The sequence below is a fragment of the Lipotes vexillifer genome, unplaced genomic scaffold (assembly GCF_000442215.2).
Source record: "Lipotes vexillifer unplaced genomic scaffold, Lipotes_vexillifer_v1.1 scaffold129, whole genome shotgun sequence".
Classification (NCBI taxonomy): Eukaryota; Metazoa; Chordata; class Mammalia; order Artiodactyla; family Lipotidae; genus Lipotes; species Lipotes vexillifer.
Window position 1 is genome coordinate 1,902,391 of NW_006777287.1, and position 24,722 is coordinate 1,927,112.

At 56.2% G+C, this 24,722-nt stretch overlaps 3 protein-coding genes across 7 annotated transcripts; 1 reads left to right on the forward strand and 2 right to left on the reverse strand.

Annotated features, from left to right (window-relative positions):
* The first annotated feature begins 5,016 nt into the window (after positions 1–5,016).
* CCDC120 (coiled-coil domain containing 120) lies at positions 5,017–14,799 on the forward strand. 4 transcript variants are annotated; one of them, XM_007450897.1, is made up of 11 exons: positions 5,025–5,122; positions 7,641–7,777; positions 7,909–7,999; positions 8,142–8,275; positions 8,941–9,081; positions 9,452–9,746; positions 10,093–10,155; positions 10,456–10,630; positions 10,762–10,860; positions 12,202–13,116; positions 13,617–13,831. In XM_007450897.1, the coding sequence occupies exons 2-11, from the start codon at positions 7,724–7,726 to the stop codon at positions 13,729–13,731; spliced, it is 2,082 nt and encodes a 693-aa protein (XP_007450959.1). In that variant the 5' UTR covers positions 5,025–5,122; positions 7,641–7,723; the 3' UTR covers positions 13,732–13,831. The 4 variants fall into 4 exon arrangements, with proteins under 4 accessions (XP_007450961.1, XP_007450959.1, XP_007450960.1 ...); XM_007450898.1 differs by having other exon boundaries at positions 5,046–5,080; positions 7,641–7,790; positions 7,909–7,963; positions 13,617–14,016; XM_007450899.1 differs by lacking the exon at positions 13,617–13,831 and having other exon boundaries at positions 5,017–5,080; positions 7,641–7,790; positions 12,202–13,341.
* A 413-nt stretch (positions 14,800–15,212) lies between these two features.
* On the reverse strand, positions 15,213–18,062 carry PRAF2 (PRA1 domain family member 2). Its single transcript, XM_007450901.1, has 3 exons — positions 17,875–18,062; positions 16,497–16,714; positions 15,213–16,063 (listed from the first exon to the last, which is right to left on the reverse strand). The coding sequence occupies exons 1-3, from the start codon at positions 18,051–18,053 to the stop codon at positions 15,924–15,926; spliced, it is 537 nt and encodes a 178-aa protein (XP_007450963.1). The 5' UTR covers positions 18,054–18,062; the 3' UTR covers positions 15,213–15,923.
* Positions 18,063–18,516: 454 nt separating this feature from the next.
* WDR45 (WD repeat domain 45) lies at positions 18,517–23,758 on the reverse strand. 2 transcript variants are annotated; one of them, XM_007450903.1, is made up of 11 exons: positions 23,658–23,758; positions 22,141–22,212; positions 21,938–22,012; positions 21,744–21,848; positions 20,768–20,873; positions 20,550–20,644; positions 19,968–20,047; positions 19,647–19,855; positions 19,468–19,569; positions 19,239–19,384; positions 18,531–18,992 (listed from the first exon to the last, which is right to left on the reverse strand). In XM_007450903.1, the coding sequence occupies exons 2-11, from the start codon at positions 22,193–22,195 to the stop codon at positions 18,883–18,885; spliced, it is 1,083 nt and encodes a 360-aa protein (XP_007450965.1). In that variant the 5' UTR covers positions 22,196–22,212; positions 23,658–23,758; the 3' UTR covers positions 18,531–18,882. The 2 variants fall into 2 exon arrangements, with proteins under 2 accessions (XP_007450964.1, XP_007450965.1); XM_007450902.1 differs by lacking the exon at positions 23,658–23,758 and having other exon boundaries at positions 18,517–18,992; positions 20,768–20,876; positions 22,141–22,206.
* Positions 23,759–24,722: the final 964 nt, after the last annotated feature.

Here is a 24,722-nt window from a genome sequence, read left to right on the forward strand (position 1 = left end):
CCAGGCTCGCGCTCAGCGGCGGAGGTGGCGGTGCCGCTGGGAGCGGACAGACCTGAGTTGAAGGTGGGGGGCCGGGGTCCACTGCCCTCGGCCGAGCGGCTGCTACCCTCTCACCCTCCCCGCACCCCCGTCTGGCCCCCAGGGTTAATAGTCGCACGGCCGAACGCGGCCCACGGGCAGGGCGCGGAAGGGTAGTAGGCACGAGCCCGGGAACGAGCTGGGGGCAGCGAGGGAGGGACGCTCCCACCACTCTTTCAGGCCTGCACCGACCTCGCCTACGCCGCGGGGCGAGGACCCTCGGTGAGTAACGCCCGCTTGGGGTTGGAAGGGAGGAGACGGCGGGGTGAAGGCCCGGAAACGCTGACCGGCGATGTACCTGCTCGTGCACCCCCGACCTCTGACCCCGTGGTCTCCCCCTCGACCCCTGCCTTACCAGGCTACATCTTTTTTTAACCTCGAACCCCGGCCAGTCTTGACCCCAGGAGCTCTGGTCTGACCCCTGACCTAACCATATTTTGGCCTGGTATGATCCTCAACCCCTGTTTTGTACCTCTAAATCCAGTCCTGACCCCAGACCCCATCCAGTTATGTTCTCAGGATCCTTGACCTGACCCCAGATCCTTGCCTGACCCTGTTCCATCTCTGAAGCTCATCGTGTCTTGTCTTGATCTCCCCAGTTTCTGTCCTGATGCTTGACCTGCCTATTCTCTTGTCCAGACCCTGAACGCCTTCCAGTCATGTCCTGAACCCCTAACCCCAGTCTGATCCAGGTCTGTCCCAATTCCTGACCTCTGACTTATGTACTTTCTCCCCACCCAGTACTATCCCCCGGGTCCCCCTCCTGTCTCCTGAACTCCATCCTGGCCCACCACCTTTAGACTGTCCCTCTTGCCTCCTGCCATGTCCCTGCCCCCAAACCTATGCTGTTTTCCCTTGTCTTCTCTTGGCCTGTCACTGTCCTCGTTCCTATCCTCATTCTGTTGTGGTCTTTTCCTGTTCCTTACCTCCACCCTGAACCTGCTCTTTTCCCTATCCTCTTCCTTGAACCGCTATCTTGGCCTGTCCCCCATCATGTCTTCTGACTACCATTTTATACTGATCCTGATCCCTGCCCTCCTCTTTTGTCCCCTACTGTCCCCTACTTTTTCTCTGGCCTTTGTCCATCCTAGCCCCTGGCCAGTGTCCTGGATTCTTCTCTGTCTTATCTTTTGACCTCCATCCTACAACTCTGATTCTGTTTTGTCCCTTATACCCCTTCCTGTCCTGTGTCTTCATTCTGCCCCAACCCCAGGCCCCTGTTTTGCCCCTTCCCATGCCCCTCCATGCTGTTCAGATCTCCCTCCTTCGTAACGCCCACTTTCCATCTCCTCTGAGCCCAGAAGGACAGGGGTTCCATTATACCCTGACCATGAACTTGGAGGTTCCACTGTACCTATTATCTCTGAAATTCATCCCAAATGCTTCTCTTAGCATGAGCAAGAGCAAGCAGCCTTGTGGGCCCCATGAGGCTGAGGGAGTTTTCACATGTGATTTCCCCCACCCAGTGATCTCACACAGAGCTTGCATTTCTCTCCCTGCCCCAGGAGGGCATGGAACTCTTCCTGTGCCCCCTACCCTCTCCAAGTGTGAAAGAACACCCTAAATTATTCAATGACTCTCTGGGAGTCTTTGAGGTCTGAGTCATGTTTCCAGCCTTGCTAGGTTGGGGGCTGCCCCATGTAGGGGTGGGGGACTCAGGGGTATGTGTGAGTCTTCTAGATCATGTTACCCCCGTCTCCTGGTCTTGATCCCAGGTGCAGTGATCCCTGCTTTCCTGGCCTGGAAAAAAGTCCATCCTAGGCCAGAGGCTTCAGGGCTTGGTAGGGGTAGGATGGGGGCAGGAGTTTATCCTCCTCCTGTCAGCAGTAAGCAGTACAAATCTTGATGCTGAGTCCATCCTACCTCTGTGGGCAGGTCTGTGTGTATTGGGGGCCCTCTGTTAGAATCAGGCTCATCCAGTAGTGACAATAACAAAAATAAGAAAAATAAGAAGTTCTCTTACTGTCTGAATCACCTTGATTTTGAGGACAGACAGGGAGAATTTGAATAGTGAGGAAGTAACATGTCATTCAATTATGTTTTATTACCGTATTTCTCATAGAGAATAGTGAGAGTTTGAATAATGAAATATCAGACCTGTTTCATTTATCCAAAACAGGTATCCAAACCTATTAATAACAACACACACATCCCTCACTGTCCCAGTATATTTGGTACACAAGTTCTGAGAGGGAGAGTTTGGATAATTCAGACAGTGAAAGATATTAAGTTATCTGAAGTTATTTTGTTTTTGCATTTTGCAGAGTGAGTAGGGAGAATTCAGATAACGAGGGATAATGGCTCTAACTCGGAAATGTATTCAAATCTATTCATTTTCCTGTGCTCCAGTGGCAAGAGTTGGGATAGTAAGGGTACCGCATTATATAAATGTATTTGGTTCCTCTCTTTTGCCTGGTGAGTGAGGAAAGCTCAGAGAGTGAGGGATACCAGTCCTATCTCAAAAATGTATCCAAATCCATTCAGCTCCTGTATTTGGATAGTGAGAGTTCAGACAATTTTTCTGAATATATTTGGTTCCTGCATTTTTGATGTTGAGGAGGGAGAGGTTGGATAATGAGGGAAAACAGCTCTGTTTCAAATATGTCTGGTTTGGCAAGTAAGGAGGGTTCTATATCTGGGCGGCAAGTGGGGAGGGTTTCGAGGCTGAGGGATACCAGCTGTGTCTCAAAGTGTGTGTGTGTGTGTGTGTGTGTTGTGTGTGTGTGTGTGTGTGTATTTGATTCCTGAGTTCGGACTGGGAGGAATACTTGTAATTATGTATGACATATTACATATACATATTGAGCACTTACCATGGGCCAGGCACTGTCCTAAGCAGTCTTTGAATGTCTTAGCTCCTGTCATGCTCCCAGCCCCCCTGCGAGTTTTATACTGCTGTCAGCACCCCTATTTTACAGATGAAGACATTGAGGCACAGAGAAGTTCAGTGACTTCTCCAAGCAGTCACACAGCCGGGAAGTGGCAGAGCTGGGTTGAATCTCAGACCCACCACTTGCTAGCCCTATGGGAGGCCACAGGAGGCTCAGGTCCCCGCTGGGGTGGGGCTTAGAGGTGGTTGTCTTCCAGACTGTTAAAAGCTGTGCACCAGGGCAATGAAGTGTGTGGGTGACTCCGCCTTGCCTGGCCCAAGAGACCCAGTTACCTGCTCTTCCCTCCTTACTCTCGCCCCAGCCCGCCTCTGCCTGAGTTTATTATTGTAATTATTAACAGTTGTTAATGATGTGGTATGAGTTTTCTTGCACTTTGAAATGTCTTCCAAAGTTACTTTGGCCTCCATTGGCTCTGTTAGCACCGTTTCCAAATGCAGAAATCTAAGCCTTGAGACTCAATCTGCATTGCTGGCCAGATACACTTGTCCCTCTCGGCTCTGATTTTTTTTTTTGGCCGTGCCACACGGCTTGCAGGATCTTAGTCCCCCGACCAGGGATCGAACCCGTGCCCCCTGCAGTGGAAGTGAGGAGTTCTAACCACTGGACCACCAGGGAATTCAGCTCTGATTTTATAAATATCCCCCTTCCCAGCCTCCTTGGTGTCCCACAAGATGTGGGAGAGGCCATGGCTGAGAGGACACTCCCCACCAACACCCAGCTGCCCACCTTGTGGCTGCTGCCTCTATCAGCCCCAGGCAGTGAAGGGAGGGAGAAGGGGGGTGATGAAAGGGGCCTTTGGGTCCCGTGCCGGAAATCTCACATCCAGGAAGAAAGGTGGGCAGGGTGGTGGGAAGCCTCAGTAACACGTACACTGGGGTACACTGGGCATTGCTGATACAGAGCAAGTTCCTCTCCAGGCTTGGCCCACCTGCCAATTGGAGAGGGAGCTTTCCTCACTCTGCTCTATCACATCTTGGCGTGGGCTGCTGTCGGGGCCTGGGTTGGGCTTGGGCCCTGAGGTCACAGAGCAGATGGTCCCAAATGGAGCTCAAGATGTGTGGTGTGTGCCGGGGCAGGCCCAAAGCCCAGGTGGTGATGTGGGGGAAACAGTACATCGCAGAGACGCAGAGCCCTCCATTTCCTTGACTCCTTGCCAGAAATGCCCCAGGAGGTGGGGGGAGGATCTGGGGAGACCCAGCCTGGATGTGAAGAAGCATGAGCCCCGTTTCCCACTCCTCCTCCCGTGCAGGAGTTGCCTCTGTCAACTTGCAACCCAGGACCCAGCCCCCTGAGTTCTGATTCTACCTGCTCTCATGACTCTGTGATCAGAATCGGGCCTCTTCACTTCTGCGAGCCCCAGATTTCATCTCTCCAAGCTGGCTATGAGGAGCTGGGTCTGTGCCATCCTCCCAGGTTTGTAGGGGTCAGGAGGGGTTAAACCACCAGTGTGTTTCTTCCATTTGCTAGGATGATTTCTTCTGAAGCTGCAGAAGGTGGTAGGGTCTTGAGACATGGTCTCTCCTTATAAAAGTGGACCTTGTCTGTCCCAACTTGGCAAACTATTACCCCAGTGAGGGTGGGAATTGCCCTAAGACCTTCTCCCACCCCTGCCTTGCCCTGGGAGGAAAGGGTAGGGGTGTCAGGAACGTGGAGTGCTGCCAAGAGACGCACACCCAAGGTACCCCAAGTCCTCTCCTGTGCTTACAACTCCCCAGACCTCCATCCCTTGGCTCCCAGGTAGTACCCTAGGGTGGGCAGGGTCTGATCTGGGTACTTGGACAGCACCAGAGGCAGTCGCCGCTCCCACGACCCTTAGCTCTTCTTCCTCAGTCCTCTGTTAGGTGTATGGGGGGAGGGGGGAGGTCCAGGCTCTCTTCTTGGCCGTGCTGGACACCCTGAGGGGACTTGGCTCCAAGACAGCTCCTAAGGGTGGCCAGAGCCCTGGTGTCAGGCAGGCAAGGGTTAAAAGGTATGGGCCGGCCCAGTCCCTGGCCAGGTAGGCTGGGCCATTGCCTAGTGGGAGGCGGCCTAGGCATCCGCCACTGCGCTCACCCACTTATTGCCACTACCAGCCGGAGCAGGGCCTGGTCGATACAACTATTTTTTTTGAGGTACCTGAGGCCACTCCACAGCACCTCTCTGCTCTGGCATTGGTGAGCACCTGGGAACAATGGGCCCAGGGGCAAGGGGTGGCGGGAGAAGGGCACAGGGTGTGCTGAAGTTCCTTGTGGGAGAGAGCCAGGTCTATGTGAGAGGCACAGCAAGGAAGGAGGGCCTGGCTAGAGGGGCGAAGCCTAAAATGTCCAATTTCCTTTCCTGGCATGAAGCTAATTCCTTGCCGGAAGTGGATGAGGGGAAGGGATAGGGGAGAAGAGAAGCCAGCGTCCCCCTTCTCTACTCCCCGCTACCTCCTCTCCCCCTTCCTCCCCTGCAGGGGTAGCCTCTGCCCTCCTTCAACCTGGGGCCCAGCCCCCTAGGAGAGCCCAGACTGGGCTGTTGAGAAACTACTTGCCAGCACCTGCCTGGTCCTCCACACCGTTTCCCTGGAGTGAGGGCAGTGGGGGAGGACCTCTGGGGCGGTGTGGGGAACAGTCCCAGACTTTGGGAGTTTGTATTTGCTCCAAAGGTGGCGGGATGTGGAAATGGGGGTCCCACTGAGGTGTTGGGGTGCCACCCAGGTGAGGTGTCTTGCTTATAAACAGTCATTACAGCCAGGAATTTTTCTCGGCTGTGGTGTCAGACGGGCAGACCTGAAAAACCTGCTGGGCCCGCCTCTGGGTGTGGGGGGTGCCCTCTGCAGCTATCTTGCTGCAGCCCATCCTGGGACGGGACAGGGACACAGGGTCACCAGTGGGGAGACCCAGGGGCTGGTGTGGGGGTGTGTTGGGGAGGGGACTGCTGGGATTCCCCCTTCTCACCATCTTTGGGTGGGAACCAGGCAGTCCCAGGACCCCAGGCCAATATGCAGAGGGTAGGTGAGCAGAGGCAGAGGCTTGGGAGCGGGTGTGAGTGTGTTGGGGGTGTGGAGCGTGGACCCTGCCCGATGACCCCATGACTCAGGCCCTAGCTATGTCCCCGAGGTCAGGCTGACAGGGTGGAGTCGGTGTTCCTGCCTGTACCCCATGTGGACTTCCGGGATGCCACGAGTTCCCGGGGAAGGAAGGCTCGAGGCATCCCAGTATGGGATGTGGGACCAATCCTGGTGAACGGGCCCACTGGGGAGGAGTTGAGGTTCCTGTTGAGGTGGAGGAAGGTTTAGAGTTCCTCAAACCCAAATGGGGACTGGGGAAGAAGGAACCCCAGTAGCTGAGGGGCAGAGGAGGCTAAGCTGGGACCTCAAGGAAAGCCTGCCATGCCGCCAATGTCAGACTTTGGAGGGGGGTGGTAAGGGCATGTGAGCACCTCTGCAGAGCACATGCTGCTGCCTGGATGTGCAAAAAGGCTTTAGGGACTGACCCCACCCCTGATGTTGAGGACAAGGAACCCCTGCTTTGTGGGAGGGGCACAGACCCCATGGGGTGGGTGGGAGGACTTCTGAGAAGCTGGTGGCACCCTATTAGCAGCTTGGCCACACCCCCAATGCATAGATGGGGAAGGGGCTTGAACCCATCCCTCCGTGGCTGCCTGGGTCTTCACACCTGGCCACCATGTCATGACAAAGTGCGAGGTAGGTGGGGATGGGACCTCTCTGGCCTCATGAGGTCCTCCCTATCGCCTGCCACCGAGGTCAGGCTAGGTGGTGGGAGGTGATGTCACCTGGCTGCCCAGCTGGGGACTGAGCAGGCTGTGGGACAGAGGGAGCAAACTCCAGAGGAAGGGATGAGGGCAGGGCTGGCCGCCAGCCAAGGCCGGCTCCATGGTCAGCCAGGGTGTCTGGGGGCAGAGGAGGAGGCAGGAGGCAGTCAGCTTGTTATCTGCAGCTGTGGGCTCTGCCACTCCCAGTCCCAGCAGGCTGACTTCCCTGTGCCGGGTGCAGGACAGGCTGGCATGTGGGGAGGGGCTGGCGGGGTCCTGAGGCCAAGTGAATGCTCTCCCTGCCGCACCAGGGCCGCGGGATAGAGTTGGGACAAGTAGCGACCCACAGACCACAGCCATTCTTTTATTCACCCAGCAGACTTTCATTGAGCACTTGATGTGTGCACAGAAGTGTTCTGAGTGCCAGATATACTGACACATTTTCTGTCCTCCTAAATATACAAGGGAGGCACAGTCTTGTTTGACAGCAGTTGTGAGGGGACATAATGCGGGGGCCCACCTCTGGAAATGACACTGAAGCCCCAGAATGTAAGAGAGAACCAGGGGCTGGAGTGGCGAGAGGTGAAAAGTGCACTCCGGACAGCAGCGGCAGCCTGCACAAAGGCCTGGAGGCCTGATGGGCTGGGAGCTTATGAGGGATTGGTGGGGTTCAGCACCTCTAGTAAGGGGGAGTGTTGGAACGGAGGGGTGGGCCTGGCTACATCTGTAGCCAAGGGCAGGTTATTTCATGTCTTTGTGTCTTACTCTCCTCATCTCTAAAATGGGGGTAACGATAATCACGGAACTGCCATCACAGGGTGGTTGTGAAGATTAAATGTGGCATAGAAGGTAACTGTTCCAGGCACCCAGGTGCTTAATAAATGCCTACTGTTCTTGTAGTTGGTTGAATCTGTACCATTAATTCTCCCTTCCCAGGCAAGACTCCTGACTGTGGCCCATGGGCCTCTGAGGAGGCATTGTAAGTCCACCCAGCTCCCCACTTGCTGTGCTCCCACTCAATGGGAAGGGAACCAAGGTACCAGGGCCTTGACATTGACACAGATTCTGAGAGGGCAGGCCAAGCAGGTGGGCGGGGTCAGGGTACCCCTTAATCCCAGCTGGGGTGTGGAAACCTGGGTAGAGGGGGAAGTTGGCGGTGCACACCGGATGTGCTTCCTCAGTGGCTCCCGTGCATCACTGCTAGGCCTTGTCCAGCCATCAGCCACAGCCTCTTGACAGCACCAGGATGGAAGTCAAAGGTCAGCTGATCAGCTCTCCCACCTTCAGTGCCTCAGGTTAGTATCTGGTTCCCCCTCCTGCTGCCTCCTCCCCTGCTCTGAGTCACCACCTGCCCACTGGGGAAGGGCTGGTCCCTGGCCCCACAGCTGCCGCAGGCTGCCCTGATTGCCCCCCGATCTTTGCTTCCTCTGTGTCCAGCTGCCCTGTTTGGAGAGGCTGCCCCCCAGGTGAAGTCAGAGCGTCTGCGGGGGCTGCTTGACCGTCAGCGGACCCTGCAGGAGGCCCTGAGCCTGAAACTTCAGGAGCTACGAAAAGTGTGTCTCCAGGAGGCGGTGAGGGCCGTACCCTAAGGGTGTTGGTGGGGGGTGAGGAGCAGGCATGAGGTAGGCAGACTGCGGTGGTGATGGCTGAGCCACTTGTCCGAGCTATAGATTCCCCAAAGCTCAGCTTGCACATCTGAGAATCAATAAAATATGGTGATATTTTGCCACCATCCCCTATCAACAGTTTGAAATCCAAAAAACCTCAGAAACAAAACAAAACAAGTCATTTCCAAAACTTGGCAGTGAAACCTGACCTGAACTGACATGGGGTGATTTATAGTTTCGATTTACCCCCCTTGCTGTGAATGTCCACACCGTTTGCCAGAAATAATAATGCAGTTCAGAGCATGCAGCCCAGGCCCTGAATGGAATGTCATATAATATGCAGTGTACAGATGGTGTCACCTTTATAAAAGCTATGAAATTCTGTATTCCAGAGCAGGTCTCCCTGCCTCCCGTGCCCACTGCCCCAGGGACTTGGGCCATTGAGGGGCTGAGAGTCTCTGCTGCACACCCACCTGGTGGAGAATTGGGAGGAGGAAGAGAAATAACAGGCATGAGTGCTGAGCAGGGCTGGGCTCCTAGTAGGACTTCTGTACCTTCGGGGGTCATTACTGCTTTGCCACATCCCCCCAACTAACCCTTGGTAGTCTCTGACCCCTGCCCCCGCCCAGGAGCTGACTGGCCAGCTGCCCCCCGAGTGCCCACTGGAGCCTGGTGAACGGCCCCAGTTGGTCCGCCGGCGGCCGCCTGCAGCCCGCGCCTACCCTCCACCGCACCCCAATCCAGCACACCACTCCTTGTGCCCTGCCAAGGTGAGCAGATGGGCGTGCAGAGCCCATCATGGGGTGGGACAGGAGCCCGGAGGAAGCCGAGAGCGAGAGCGGGTTGCAGCCAGAGGAAGGAGAGGCTAAGGTGAGGAGGGAAGGAGCTTGAGGGAGGTGGGTTCCAGGTCTGAGAGAGGATGCTGGTCCCTGTCAGGATAGGCCTCTCACCCCCAGGAAGATGAAGAGGCCCAGCCCTAATCCACACAGACCCTGCCCCCAGAGGGAGAATAGGCCACCCCCAGGAGGGGCAGGCCCCGCCTCCAGCGTAGCTGGGCTCTGCCACCACTTGGTCCTGGTGCTTGGCTATTTCCCTTTCCAACATTTGGTCCTGTCCCACCCTCTCGGGTAGGCCCCGCAGGAGCTGGCGCTCGAGGCCCTGGAGCGCGAAGTGTCAGTGCAGCAGCAGATTGCGGCAGCTGCCCGCCGCCTGGCCTTGGCCCCTGAGCTCAGCGCCGAGCAGCGCCGACGTCGGCGCCAGGTCCAGGCAGATGCTTTGCGGAGGCTGCATGAGCTGGAGGAGCAGCTTGGGGACGTCCGGGCCCACCTGGGTCTCCCGGGGATCCCACCGCCGCAGCCCCTGCCGCTGTCCACTGGGGCAGTTATCATTGCCCAGGGAGTCTGCCTGGGCACGCGCCTCGCTCAGCTCAGCCAAGGTGAGCCAGGCCCTGTCACCCCACCGATGAAAGTGGGAAGGTGGGCATTGGCTAAGGGACATGGTAGAGGTGGAGTGGGTGAGCAGCCAGTGAAAAGTGGGAGGTAGGCAGAACTTAAGGGGCCCTACGAGTAAGACGAATTGTGTAAACTGGCTCCTGGGCAAGGGTGGGGCCATTGGGAATAGGCATCAGGAAAGTGAGGGACCAAGCCTCTGGTGGTCTTGGATTTAGATAAAGGTGGATGCTTGGGAAGTGTACGGGATGGGGAGGAGACGGCCCAGTGGTGTGAGGGGATGGCGCCCAGACCTTGCATTGATAGGCCGGGGTCTCCCCTTCTTACCTGTAGAGGACGTAGTCCTGCACTCGGAGAGCAGCTCCCTCTCAGAGTCTGGGGCCAGCCATGATAATGGTGAGGACCCCTGTCGCCCAAATCCGCCCATCTTTTGATGCTTAGCCCCCACCCTCCCTCTTCAGCTCCTCTTTAGCCATGACCCATCCTCCAGTGGAGGCCCCATTTTCTTTGCTTCAGTCCCCCCACCCCACCCCATCAGCCCCAGTTCCTGCCTCATCCCTTAGCTCTTCCTCAGCCTGTCCTACCTGCTTAGCCCTCTGCCCCTCCCTACCTCCCTAGCCCCTGCCCTTTGCTTTGCCCACAACCCTTCAGGCACCCTCCCATTGAATTCTCCCCCACTTTCTCCCTTCCACTCAGAGGAGCCCCGTGGCTGCTTCCCTCTGGCTGAGCGCCCTTCACCACCGAAGGCCTGGGACCAGCTGCGGGCAGTATCTGGGGGCAGCCCTGAGTGGCGAACCCCTTGGAAACCACCCCCGTCAGATCTTTATGGGGATCTGAAGAGCCGGCGGAACTCTGTGGCCAGCCCCACCAGGTGAGGGTGAGCCCCTCCCCTCCTTCCCCAGGAGCCAGGAGTGGGAGCTGAGCCTGGGCTGGCAGGAGGGCCTGCTGCTAGGTACAGTCTCTAACCTGGACCCCCACCTATGCCTGCTCGTCTCTGTCTAGCCCCACACGCTCGCTGCCCAGGAGTGCCTCCAGTTTTGAGGGGCGAAGTGTGCCTGCCACCCCTGTCCTCACCCGGGGCGCTGGCCCCCAGCTCTGCAAGTAAGTGGACTCTGAGGGTGAGATTGAAGACCAGAGGAGGGAACCGGTAGTTCTAACTGGGCGTGTTGGGGAGAGCATTATCAAAGGGTGTGGGACATGAAAGACTGGGCTTTGAATCTATCAGTTTTATTCTGATCTTCTATGTAGGTTGTATGAAAATGCAAGAATTTTATTTTTGTTTCAGAACTTCTTTTCATAGTGCACCCTATTGCATGATAAAGAAATATAGGTTAAATATCTTTTGGAATATGCCATATGTGTATATGTGTCATATCATATTATAAATAAAATTTTTTTAATTGACCAAAAAAAAAAAGTGAGAAGAAAAGAAAGGCTGGGTTTTGAAAGGTGAATAGGAGTTGTCTTGCTGGAGAAGGGGGTGGGGATCTGGGGCAGAAGCACCAAAGTTTGAGAATGAGCTTTTCTGTGCATTTTGGGCAAGTCATTTCCCTTCTCTGAATCTTTGTCTCCTCATTTGTGAAATGGGGATAATAATATCTGCCTGTGGAAGATACTGTAGGCATAAATGAGTTCTGGTTAACATGTACCACGTACCTACCATCTGCTAGGAATCAGTGCTCTACTTGGTATCAAACTCATTTAATTGTCACAACATCCCTGTGAGGTAGGTGCTATTATTATTCCCATTTTAGAGATGAGGAAACTGAGACACAGAGAGGTTAAGTAACTTGCTAGTAAACTGAAGACCTGGTATTTGAACCCAGGCAAGTTTGACTCAAGAGTCCATGCTTTTAACCATGGTACTCTTACTACCTCTTAAACAAATATGTACTTACTAAGTGCCTACTTTTTCCGGGCTGTGAACAAAACAAAGTCCCCATTCTTGTGACACTTGCATTCTGTGAATAGTGGCTGTTGGGATGATAGTTTTGGGTGGTTCATACACATGATGGGACAGAGAATTCAGGAAGGGTCTTGAATTCCTGGCCTAAGGTTTAGGACCTCATGTTAGAGGAGGCGGGGAGCCCTGAGAAGCACCTTAGCAGGGGATGAGGGGTCAGATGTGTTAGGAAGAGCCCTCCGCCCTCCCCTGCTAGCATTTCCTCTTGAGCCCTACACACACTTACATCTCCCTCTGAGCTAACAGTCCCAGGCACCCCCGTACATTTTTAACCCCTCGGCTCCCCAGTCCGTGGCAGAACCTCTGCTGCTCTTTACATGCCACTACCTTTCACCTTTATACACACAGCTTCTAATCCTGGGCCCATTTTGGAGGTGTGGAGGTGAAGGCTCAGAGAGAGGCAGGATAGGGAGGGCACTCATCCCATCTCCCTGATATTTCTGACCCTTCTCCCATCACCCCCACCTCTGCGCCCCCAGACCTGAAGGCCTCCATTCTCGCCAGTGGTCCGGCAGCCAGGACTCCCAGATGGGCTTCCCCCGGGCGGACCCTGTCTCCGACCGTGCCTCCCTCTTCGCAGCTCGCACCCGCCGCAGCAATAGCTCCGAGGCCCTGCTGGTGGACAGGGCAGCTAGTGGGGGAGCTGGCTCCCCGCCTGCACCTCTGGTTCCCCCTGCCGCTGGTCCCCCAGTCTGCAAGAGCAGTGAGGTGCTATATGAGCGTCCCCAACCAACTCCTGCCTTCTCCTCCCGCACGGCTGGCCCCCCAGACCCTCCCCGGGCTGCCCGGCCCAGCTCAGCCGCCCCTGCCTCCCGCGGGGTCCCCCGGCTCCCACCTGTGTGTGGGGACTTCCTCTTGGACTACTCCCTGGACCGGGGCCTGCCCCGCGGTGGCGGCGGGACAGGCTGGGGGGAGCTGCTGCCCACAGCTGAGGTCCCAGGACCCCTCTCTCGCCGGGATGGGCTCCTCACCATGCTCCCAGGCCCACCACCTGTGTATGCAGCTGACGGCAGCAGCCCCCTCCTCCGCAGCAAGGACCCCCACAGCCGTGCCACCCGCACCAAGCCCTGTGGCCTGCCCCTGGAGGCCACTGAGGGCCCAGAGGTGCATCCCAACCCTCTGCTGTGGATGCCCCCACCCTCCCGTATCCCCCCAGCTGGTGAGCGCAGTGGCCACAAGAACCTTGCCCTGGAGGGGCTGCGGGACTGGTACATCCGGAACTCGGGACTGGCCACAGGGCCCCAGCGCCGGCCTGGGCTCCCCCACATGGGCCCGCAGCACCCGCCCTTCCTCCATGCCCGCTGCTATGAGGTGGGCCAGGCGCTGTATGGGGCCCCCAGCCAGGCGCTACTCCCGCACTCAAGGAGTTTCACGGCGCCCCCTGTCTCCGGCAGGTATGGGGGTTGCTTTTACTGATGGGTAGGGGTCTCTTGAGGCAGATGTCAAAGGTGTCCAGGCCAGGGATCCAGCTAGTCATGGTAGCTAATGACATGGACCACGAGAGAAGTAGCTGCAGCCTTGGCCCGGGCTCACTGGGCCTTGCCTGACTCGCATTAGTCCGTGGGGTCTCGGTGGAGGGGTATCTTGGGTCCTGGTAGCAGCAGTTCTTCACCAAGCTAATACAAGAATTTTAATATTTGAACAACCAGTGCATGTCAGCTGAAAATGAGCCTTGAAACTAGGGTGCTGGGAGGAAGGGACGTCCTGTGCCCCTTGCCTTTTTCTTCCTCTTTTCACCATGCCCCATGCTTGAGAGACTAAAGGTGCTGTCCTGTGCCTGCCTCCACCTCTTTAACGAGCCTCTTTTCCTCTCTCTTTCTGTGTCTTGTCTGTCTTTTCCTCTCTCCTCTGTCTTCCCACCCTGTCCTCCGGATTCCTGCTACCCCTTCTAAAGATACTACGCGGACTTCCTGTACCCCCAGGAGCTGAGCGCTCGTTTAAGTGACCTGACGCTACAGGGGGAGCAGTCCTCCAGTTCTGACCCCCAGACCCCGGGGACACTGGTCTGACCCCTTCTCACATGCCCCTTGTTGGCCTGGGTATGACTTCAGTCTGGGGAGCACACAGCTGACCTCGCTGAGCCCTGGGGTGTGGCTGCTCTCGGTCCTGGGGGGCACCAATGTGATCTTCCAAGGCCCCTGGCTCCCCGTGGGCCCACGAAGGTGTCTGACACCCTGTGTCTCCTCTCACGCTGTGCTGGGGACTGGGGGCCCTCCGCCAGCTTAAAAGAAAGGAGAGGGGATGATGTAATGGGGACTCCAAGCCCCTTCCTCCATTTCTGTTTACAGTTGTGATCTAGGTATTCACTGTCTTCCCTCAACACTAGACGTTTTATAAAAAAGGAAACTGTGATCTCGTCCTGGTTGGGTTCATTCCTGTCCCCATGACCAGCCTGTTCCATTCAGGAGCCCCCTCCACAAAATGAACCATATAGGGTCTCAGGGCCCAGTTTGGGGCAGCCAGGAGACTCCGGTGTGAACAGAACTCCCTGCCACCCCCCACTGGGGCAGTTTTTCTTGGGGAGCTGCCCACATTTGGAAGGAATGAAGTCTCTGCCCACATTTGGAAGGACTGAAGTCTGGGTGGGGGGCTTGTGTTCATTTTCTCTCCCCCAGGGTGCCTGAAGGCGCCCCAGTCCCTGTCTGCCTGTCTGTGCCCGCTGCCTCTGCCCACAGAGTGAGACGACCCAGCCTTTGGCGGCAGCCTCCTCTGCCCCAACTATCCCCAATCAGGAGGCCCCGCAGGAGGACCAAAGGGCAAAACCATTGGGTGTGTTGTGTCCTGGGATGTGGCGGTGGTGGAACCTGGCGTCTGGTAGATGCCAATGAAATCCTCAAGTGACGTCTCGCCACGGGTTATGTCACACCTTCCTTGGCTTTCCTTCCATCCACCACTTTTTAAACAAATCCACATAAGCTGTGTTTTCTATGATACCTGTCTGTGGCTTTCTGGAGCTGGGGGTTCCCCTACCCCCTTTACCTAGTGTTAAACTTTTCTTTTTGTACTAATGGATCTGGGCCCAAGACACTACCCACACTGGAAGGGGATTTCTATAATAAATGTGTAAACTGAACCCATGCATTGCTTCCCTGTCTGCCTTGCCTTGGGGGCCCACATCTTTAGCTAAGACTAGATAATGTATTTTTACAAGAAAAAAATATATAGCACCATGGAAACAGCCTGTGATAATGTCATCTGCTTTGGTTTTACTTGCTTTGTGATGTGGGGCAACTTCTTTGCCTGTCCGTGCTCAGATTCCTAGCCAAGAGCCCTTAGTAATACAAATGCTGGCAGCAAACACTCGGTGCCCTTAACTCCCTTGTGTGTTAATGCCACCCTAGAGGTAATAGGTTCAAGAAAGGAACTGAGAGCTCCTCCTTCAGCCCACATATTTGACAGGGACCCAGTCAGAAAGTCTCTAGTAGAGTTGAAAATCAGGTCACTTCTGGCCATTGAAACACACAGACTTTACCCAGGAGGCCCAAATTGGCTTGAGCAATGCAACAGCCTTTATTGTTGTAGCAACACTGATATATATGCCCCATTCCTGGTCAGGGCTACCCGCACCCCACCCCACCCCCTCCCACTCCTTGGTCCTTGTCACTGTGGAACTTTGTGGGGGGTGGGCTGGGAAGTGGCAGAATCTGTAAGCAGAGCTGGAGGGAGGCAAGTGGGACTGGTGAGTGTTGGGGTCACCTGGGACCAAGGGTTCAACTGGGTCAGGATACCTGAATCCTCCACCCAGATGGGGGCTGAGAACACTTGGATCCTGGGTTCAAAGCTGGGGTGGGGTCTGGAAGAGCCTTGGTCCAGGGTTCAAGATCTGAGAATGCCTTGGTCCCAGTCCCCAGCTTTGGGGCTGAGCGTGGGAGATAGGTGGGTCCCAGATTGGGGTTGAGGGGGAGTGTCTCTGGGCCCAGAGTTTGATGTTGGCCATGGATGCTCTGGTCTCCAAGCCCCAGTTTTGGGCTGGACGTGGGTGTCTCTGGTTCCCAAGTTCAGGACTGGGAAGACTCTGGTTTCCTAAACTGGGGGGCTGGGTATGAGGGAATATCCCAGTTTGGGACCTGGGGGAAGGGTTGCAGTTGTCCTGTTTTATGAACTGGGCAGGGGCTCCTATTTTAAGGACTGGGAAAGGGCTCTGGGTCTGGGCCAGGGTGGGGATGGCATTCTCCATGTCTTAGGTACAGATCCCAGGGCCCTAGGATCCAGCCTCCTGTTCTTGTCCCAGCGCCTCCAGCAGCAACCCCATTGGCGTCCGCTTGAGACCAATGCTCTCGATCTGGTTCTCAATCTTGTTCTTGAGGTTGCGCAGGCGCAGTGACGCGTGCACCAGGATCACTGTGGGCAATACCGAGAGGAGCGGGGTCAGTGGGATGGAACATCAGCCTTTAGCTAATGGGGGCCCAGAGAAGGGAACTGGAGCACAGGCAGACCAATGGCGTGGTCGGTAGTCAGGACGCCTCTGAACCCTGCTAGTGTGGCGGAGTAATGCGCTTCGCAACAGGGGCGTGGCCAGGGAGGGTGCCCAGTAATGGGGACGTGGCCGGTGGAAGGCACTTCATACTAGCAGTGACGCCCAGAAGGGCGGTTGTAGGAGGGGCGTTCCCAGGGAGGGGAGCAAAGCCAGGGAAGGCGCTTTGTAAAGGAGGTGTGGCCTTGCCCGCCGGGTGTCCCAGCCCCCTCTCAGCCCAGGAACCAGGGTAGGGCGGGCCCGGCGCCGTTTGCGAGCGGTGGCCGTCTTCCCGGCCATCTCAGGGTAGTGGAGACTCACGAAGCATAGGCCCGGCGATGCTGAGCAGGAAGGTGCAAGCGCCGCCCGCGGCCCAGAGAACGAGGAGGCCGACAGCAAGCACTGCGGCCAGGCAGGCGGCTGGGTGGCTGCGACGGCAGCGGCGCACGGCTGCTCGAGTCTCAGCCGCCCACACCAGCATGCCAAGGGCCACCGCCACTACCAGCGCGCTTAGGAGGGTGTGCAGCGGGCGCACGTACCTGCGGGGACAATGGAACTAAGCTAGCCGGGCAGGCGGGGAGAGGGCCGCCTGGCCCCCGTGCCTCCCAGACCACCGTCCACCAGAGTCCGTGCCCCAAGAGCTTTGGTTCCCACCCCCACCCCCACCCCCACCCCCCGTCCCCGCTCCAGACCCTCCAGCCCGGCAAATACTCCCGTCAGCCCTGTCTCCAACAGGTCCACCCTTCAGGGATTCCAACTCCCAGGAGCCCTGGGCTCCCCTGTGGACCCTCATTTCTTTCTTGTCAATCCTACAGTCCCATCTTCCTGAGATCTCCTGCTTCGGGCCCTCCCATCCCGCTAGGCCCCAGGGCTCACAGCCTTTCCCTTCTCTTTCCTTCCGACCCTACCCCTGCAGGACCCACTCCAGCCGGCCCCCCCATCCCAACGTGCCCCCAAACCCACTCTTTGCAAAGGCCCGGCCCTTGCAAATTCCTCTTCCAGTCCTTCTGTTTCCATACATTTCCCTCTCCCCAGGCCCAGAGTCCCTTCCAGACTTCCCTTCAAATTCCCCCTCCAGATTCCCATTTCCTATAGATTCCTCCCTCCATCATTACTAGAATCCCTTCCAGGCTTTCAGTGCCACTTAACTTCCAGTCCTGCCCAAATCCCTCTTCCAGGTTCTCCATCCCTCCCTGGTCTCAGGTCTTCCATCCCCAGGTCCTCCCTCTAGACTCAAGTTCCCCAACAGGTACCTGCTCCTGGAGCACTCCAATTATAGCCAGGCCCCTCTCCAAGCCCAGATCCTCCACAAGTCCACCCTTCAACTTGACCACGTCCTGTCCCTGTCATAAGTCCTCCAAGGCCATATTAATCTGGCCCCATCACCCCTCAGGCACAGTCATGTCCCACTTTCGGGCCCTCCTTGTCTTCAGGTCCACACTTCCCCCTACCCCCACAGGACCCACTCCAGTCGGCCCCCCCCATCCCAACCTACCCCTAAACCCACCCTTTGCAAAGGTTAATCCTTTCAGATTCCTCTTCCAGGCCTTCTGTCTCCCAGTTTCCCCTTCAGTTTCACACTCTACTGAATTCGCCCTTCAAGGTCTTGCAGCCCCCTCAAAATCCCGCGGGTCCACCCTCCATGCCCAGCGGGCGCCCCCAGCCAACCTGCGCCTCCCTCCCTCCCTCCCTCCCTCACCCGGCCAGAGCGAGACCGAGGCCGAAGCAGATAAGGTAGTTGGTTTGATAGTAGAGAAGGTTGTTGATGACGCGGTGGCACCATCGCTGCGGGTCGCGTGGATCCGGGGCCGCCAGACGCGCCGACCCCAGAACGAAGTCGTCCAGGGCGCGTAGCGGTGGCAGCCGCACCTCCGACATCCTGCCGGTCGATGTAGCTGGACCAGTCAGAGGAGCGGCCGGACTACAACACCCGTTCTACACCGCGCCACCGTGGGGCACACCGGGAAACGGAGTCTGGGCCCTGCAACCACTACCCTGACGACCTAGTGGACTGAGCAGGCGCAGCAGCACACGTGACCGAAAATACCAACAACACGCCGGAACTGCAAGGTAGCAGGGGCCGTTGGGAAATTAAGTCTCCGCTGTGGGGTGAGGCATTCCCGTCCACCCCCAGGCGGGGGCGCCACGGGGACGGTTCTGGGCCGTGCTGGCGTCTCTGGCACACAGTGGCCAGACATTAGAGGACATGCAGAGACTGTCAGAAGGACCCGAGCAGGATCCCACTTCCTTCCTGTCAGGGTCCAAGAGGTTCACACCTTTCCAGGAAACTCCTGCAGGGCTTTTTCAGCCTCATCTCCTCCAGGCCCCACTCCCGAGGTCCAGCCATAAATACTATTAAGGGCCTTTTATTCACATTCATCATATCAGAGATCGTCTCTTTCTGGGAAGTCTTTTAAAAATCCCCACAGGTTGGATTAGGGCACCCACTCTGGGTCCCTAGCAGTCTTCTCCAGGCTGGGAGCCCCAGGGGGGCCGCTGTCTCTCTGAGTCCCTGGCCTGGCTCTGCGGGCACACAGTCATCAAGAAGTGCTTGGGGCGACTGAGCTGTTTAGGCATTGCTCTTAAGAGTGGAAAGTGGGCACCTGCTCCATTAATGTTTTCTGGCTGGTGGCTTCCACAGCACTCCCACCCCCGCACAGGCTTTGCAGTCTGCCACTGCAGGTCCCTAGCACAACCCACAGGGTCCTTAAAAGTCATCGTCATCACAGATGTCAAGGTACACATCGAAAGCCTCTCTGTTGCAATTTCCATCGGGAGTGAAGACATATTTGTGGAAGGTCCCATCTACACAGATGGCTGGAGGAGGGGGGAGGATTGGAAAAGGTTAGATGCTGCCAAAGCCACACACTCCAGTCCTCTCAGGTGTCCCGTGGCTCAGGGTCTATCTCCAGGTCTTTGCCACGTGCCATCTCCCTTAGTGATGGTGGAAGTGAACCACCCGTTTGGCTCCCTCAGGCCTCCCATGCCCTAAAATTCTTTCAGGTCCAATTTGTAGGCCTTCGCCCATGCAGTACCCCCCAGTCAAGGGCTATTCCCACTCACCAATGACAGAGTTGACATTCTTGGAAGTGTTGCGACCAAAAGCACAGATGCAGGCTGACTCAGCAGGCACGGTGAAGCTTGCCAGGCTCCACTGAGAGTCCACATACTGCCCAATCATAGGCCCCACCTTGCCCACGCGAGCCAGCCTGCAGGCAACACTGGCTAAGCCCAGGTGTGATATATGGGCAGGGGGATGGGGGTGAGGCAGGGTGGGGCAGGAGGCACTCACGCAGAGCGGCGGTTGAGGCGGGTATCCTTGAGAGCAAAGATGTGGACTGTGCCCTTATCACTGGATGCACACAGGAAGGAAGAATCATGGCTGAAGTTGATGCTGAAAGACAAACCAGCGGTGACGCCCATGTCATGTGGTGTGAGGTCAGGAGCCCACCAGGCATACCCTGTGCTCACCAGTAGAGGGTGGCAGGGTCAGTGCCTCGGCGCAGCTCCACCAGCTTCTCCTTGGACTGCGTATCAAAAAGGCGAATAAGGGTGCCCTTCTGAGAGGCCGAGGCCACTACCGTGCCTGGCTGGTTCAGAGACACGCAGGCCACGTCGCTCTGATGTGCATTGATGGTAAACGGAGCAGATGAGGTGCCAGGCTTTGTGCTTGCCAGGTCCTATGGTAGAAGGAGCAGTTTGGGCTTGGGGTAGGTGGTAAGGAGGTAAGTTGCCAAGAGTCCACAGGGAGAGCCAGCCCACCTACCCACCCCTGCCCACTGGACAGCTCACCACAAGTTGCAGGCTCCCGCACTTGTGTCCTGGGAACACTAGCAGTTGTTTCTCCAGGCTGGGGCAGAGGTCACAGAGCCCTATGGTGGGGTAGGGGGCTGGTAAAGAGGACGTTGGGGCCAGGCAGGGTCTCAGGATGGACAGAGCTGGATAAGGGCCGGACTTCAACCTTCCATGATACATGTTACCCACAGAACCCACAGGGGGCTTGTCCTCAGGTGTGCTCCCCACCATCAAGGCAGATTCCCTGCCTCCCTATGCAGCTGTGGCAGCCCCGGGAGGCCCAGGAATCCCTGGCATACCCATTAATGTCCTTAATGAGCCTTTCTGCTCTGCTATCTGAGGTAGCCAGGGGTGAGGCGGGGCTGAGAGTAGAGAGAGAGAACTGGCTAAGGATGGGAAAATGGATAGAATGGTAGTATGGGCATCTCAGCCCATTGGAGCATCTCTATGCAAAGACTCTCTCCCTGCCTCTCTTTCCCAGTTACTTTCTGTGTGCCCCTTTCTATCTCTCTTCATTTCTGCCCCTCTGCCCCATCCACTGCCTCCTGCCACTACACCTGCATCTCTGGGTCCTCTCACCCTTGGGGTTGTCCCGGGTGTCAAACTCAAACAGCTTTCGGGGATTGTCGGGGAAGGAGTACACATAGATGCGGTTCTTCAGCACGATCACGATTCTGTGGGCATCACACAACACAGGATGGTCGTGAGGGGAGGGCAGGGTGCCCATGCAGGACTAACCCTCTAGCCTGCTGTGGGGACCTCCGACCTCCCCCACCCCCAGCCCACCTCAGGCTCACTTGTCATGGCGCATGCGCACAGCCAGCACTGGCTTGGTGAAGGTGAACTCCAGCACCAGCTTGTCCTTGGAGTCCTTGCCCTCCCGGGCATCGTCCCAGATCAGCACTGCTGGGCAGGTGGGTGTGTTGTCGGGGCCAAGGTTTAGGGTGAGGGGCAGCCCTGCTGACACAAGACCTACCCCTACTCCCCATGGGACCTCAACCCACTTGCTTAACCTTTTGCTAACACCCAATATGACCTCACACAGCATGAGCACTTGTAGATGTGATTCCTGAGAAGACAGGTTCTAGAACCGTTATACTCATTTACAGATGAGGAAGCTGAGGCTCGAAGGGGTTTTCTATCTAGCCAAGGACCTCACAACCCATCAGCAACCAAGCAGGGACTCACATCCAGGCCTGTAACTTCTCATCAGTAACTATTTCTGCCTCCAGGGTCCCAGCTCATACCCCCCAGAAGATTTCTGTGAGGAATCCTAGGGCATCTTTTGCCATGTCCCAGTGGGATCAACAAAAGCCCTTAAAATAAGATGGTGCTTGAGACTCAAAGCAAGAGGGCACCAGGGAGACAGCCCCAAGATTTTAAAACCTATTAGTTGTGTCACCTTGGATAAATCACTTAACCTCTTTGGGCCTCAGTTCCTTCATCTGCAAAAATGGGGATGATGATACTTCCTACCACACAGAGTCACTGTGAGGATTAAATGAGTTAATACATGTAAAGTGGTAACAACAGCACCAGGTTCACAGCAAGCGCTCCATTGGTAAGGACATGGCATACAGGAGGCATTCAACAAGTGTCTGTTAAATGAAGACAAAACACCAAGCTTCTCAAGCAATAAGATCCAGGACTTGTAAGATGTAGGCCTCACTGTGTGACTCTGAGTTACTCTGACATCTTCATTTGCCAGAGCCTCCGGGAGGCTAGGATTCTGGGGAATCTGGGCCAAGGGTGGAGCCGGATGAGGACACTTACCTGAGATCTCTGAGAACTTGGGGCTGCTACCACCGCCCACCAGGGCCAGCAGGTTGGAGCGGTGCAGCATTTCCACCAGGCCCATGCTGCCCACCTGCTCATGGTCTGGACAAGGACCAGGGTGTCAGTAGGGGTGGGTGCCAATGCCCAGCCCATCCCTTCTGCCCATTGCCCCTCCCCCACCAGCAGCTCACCCAGATGCCCCTTCTCCATCAATGGCTCCACGTTGTAGATGCGCACACCTGTCTCCATAGCGCAGCAAAAGCAGCCTGGGGACAGGAGGAATCCGGGCTGCCTCAAAGGATGTCCAGGTGGGAAGCTAGGGGTTTAACACCCACCTCTGGCCATTCTCTCCCTCCCTCCCTCCCAAAAGGGCCCAGGCACAAGCCTCTCTCACTTTGATCTTGGTTGAAACGCAGACTGGTCACTCCTCGAAGTGGCTGCTGAGTCATGGTCCAGGATTGCTTCCCTGGACACAAATGGGGGTAGGGTTGGGAAGAGTCCTGGGGTCTGTTCTCTGAGTCCTAGAACTCCTGTCCCCAACTGATTTCTTCTTCCTCCTCCCACTCTGCTACCTAACCCCAGCAGGACTGCAAAGAAGACAAAATCAGGGGGAGAATCCTAGGGTTTCCACTCTAAGCTCCCAAGACCCCAAAGAGCATGGACAGGAACATTCACATCTTCTTACACTTGGTTGACTCCAGCTCTCTCGGCCTACCCTGACCTGGACATCCCCACCTCCTCCTTACTCCCTCCCTGACTGACTGCTTATCAAGAGATAATGGGGTAGGGGGTATCCCAGTGATATCTCCTCTCTACCCTCAGCCAATTCTGGCTCCAGTGCCCAACATGGCCTGGAACCACCCCCTACCCACTTCTCATCTTTACACCTGGACCCAGCACCTACGTCTGCCTGTCAATAAATGGGGAAAGGGGGCTCAAACATCCACCTCTTCCTGCACCTCCCTGACCTGGCCCTGAGACCTGCTACAGTTGGTCCACCGCTCACAGGAACTCCCCCGCCATGTCCTTCTACTCCAACCTATTCTACCACTCCAGAGCTCTCTCACACCTTCCTTCCCCACAGGCTTCCCGAAATCCCTTCAGGACCCCATTCCCACCTCCACACAACCCCTTCTCACGACATGCTAACTTCTGTCCAACCATGGACAACCTGGAACTTCCCCCAGACCCCTGTATGCCCTAAAGACCCTACCTCAGGATTCCCTTATCACTCCAAATCCCCCACCCCTGGGACATACACTTCCATGTGTTCTGCTGTCCCTGACTCTGACATGGGTTGGCTTGGACGTACCCCCAGGAATTGCATCCCCCTAAGGTTCCTCCTCCAGACCCCCTATCGTCTCCCCAAGACCCTGCTCCAGGGCACCCCAACCTCTCAAAACCCTTGCCCAGGACACACACTTCCCCAAACCCCTACCTGGGACAACTCAATCCCCCCCACAAGATGCCTGCCCTGGACCACCCCTAATATTCTTGTCCCAGAGTCCCCATACTCCCTTCAAACCCCCATCTCCCCCAAACCTTTGCCCAGGCACACCCCTTCCCACACTCCAAACGTCCTCCCTTCCCCCTTGTACCACCTCCACCGGACCACCTCGCCCCCAAAGGCCCATTCTTTAGACAGCCCCACCTTCCAAGATCCCTTTTTTGGGACCCCCCATTCCAAAGATACTTGCCACCCAGGAACCCTGCCCAGGGATGCCTCACACATCGCTACCACCACTGATGTCCAAGACCACCCTCATACTCCGTCCAGTGCCAGCACCTACTCAAGATCCCTGTCCTAGATACACCCCCATCCACCAAGACCCTTGCTGAAAAGACCCCTCCGTCCCCCAGACCGCAACCAATCCTTGGGCCATGCCCCAGCTCCCTGCCGCCTGCACTGACCTGACCTCTGCGCGTCCCCTGCTCTCGGTGCCGCCCACGGCCCGGCTTTCTGACCTCCCGGGCCTTACCGCCCCACTCCCTTGTTTACATCAGGCCTTACTTCCGGGGGAGGGAGTCTGTGACCGGAAATGACTCACCCTCTCTGGAAAGCGCGGCTGCAGTCTTCCTAAAACAGCTTCTGGGTCTTTGGAGCAAAGAGAGGGAGCGCGGCGTTCTCCCAGGAGAGCGCTGGGAGCAGAGGACGCTCCGCCAGGGCATGACTGTCTGAAGGAACTGAAGACGGGTGGGAGAGAGAGAGCCTTCCCCTCGCTGAGCGGAAAAGGGCGAGAATTCCGTAACTGGGTCCTGCTCGGAGAGCTAGCGGCGTTACCTTCTGGGCTAACAAGACTTGGACCTCTGAGGTGGGCTAGAGGGGCCGCCCCTGTTAGCTATTTGTAGTTCTCCCAGACTTCTAGGGAGGCGACCGGGGAGCCCCGAGGCGGGGGTGAGCCTGGAGACCTTCAAAGCTGAGTCTGTCCCCATAGCCAGGGGAAGCCAGGATGGGATTCCCCATCCCACCCATGCTTCGTTTTATTTACAAAGTGAAAAAGTATTTTTGATGGCAAGAGGTGTAAGTGTTCAGCGTGGGAGGAAAAAAGACCCCAATTATGTACATACTGGAAATATTTTTGTATTCAACTTATAAATTTTGAGATGTGGACTCACGTGTAGTTTTGAGAAATAATACAGAGAAATCCCATGTGCTTTAACACTTACCCCTGAAGGTAACATGTTGTATAGTAAAATACTACACTCAGAATGTTGACACAGTTGCGATACTAAGTATCATACAGTTGTGACACTGAGTATCACACAGTTGTGATATTGACACAATCCACCCATCCTTTACTTTTTTTCAAATATTGTTTTGGTGCTTTAAAAAATTATTAATATATAATGGACATCTGTTTTATTCATCCTTTTTAATTGATTCATGGTATTCCGTGGAATAAATGTATAACTGTTCAGCTGTTCCCGTACTGATGGCCACCTAGGTTGTTTGATGTACTGTGTTGTCAACATCCA

Excerpts from the sequence above, each read along its gene's own strand:
- WDR45 (XM_007450902.1), bottom strand. The coding sequence starts at position 22,195 with ATGACTCAGCAGCCACTTCGAGGAGTGACCAGTCTGCGTTTCAACCAA. Across the intron at positions 20,877-21,743 it reads CAAGTTCTCAGAGATCTCAG|CAGTGCTGATCTGGGACGAT; the intron begins GTAAGTGTCCTC and ends CCACCTGCCCAG. Across the intron at positions 19,856-19,967 it reads GCGGGAGCCTGCAACTTGTG|GACCTGGCAAGCACAAAGCC; the intron begins GTGAGCTGTCCA and ends CTTCTACCATAG.
- PRAF2 (XM_007450901.1), bottom strand. The coding sequence starts at position 18,053 with ATGTCGGAGGTGCGGCTGCCACCGCTACGCGCCCTGGACGACTTCGTT. Across the intron at positions 16,715-17,874 it reads CTCGGTCTCGCTCTGGCCGG|GTACGTGCGCCCGCTGCACA; the intron begins GTGAGGGAGGGA and ends TTGTCCCCGCAG. Across the intron at positions 16,064-16,496 it reads CATCGCCGGGCCTATGCTTC|TGATCCTGGTGCACGCGTCA; the intron begins GTGAGTCTCCAC and ends TATTGCCCACAG.
- CCDC120 (XM_007450897.1), top strand. The coding sequence starts at position 7,724 with ATGGGAAGGGAACCAAGGTACCAGGGCCTTGACATTGACACAGATTCT. Across the intron at positions 7,778-7,908 it reads TTGACACAGATTCTGAGAGG|GCCTTGTCCAGCCATCAGCC; the intron begins GCAGGCCAAGCA and ends CATCACTGCTAG. Across the intron at positions 13,117-13,616 it reads GCGCCCCCTGTCTCCGGCAG|ATACTACGCGGACTTCCTGT; the intron begins GTATGGGGGTTG and ends CCCCTTCTAAAG.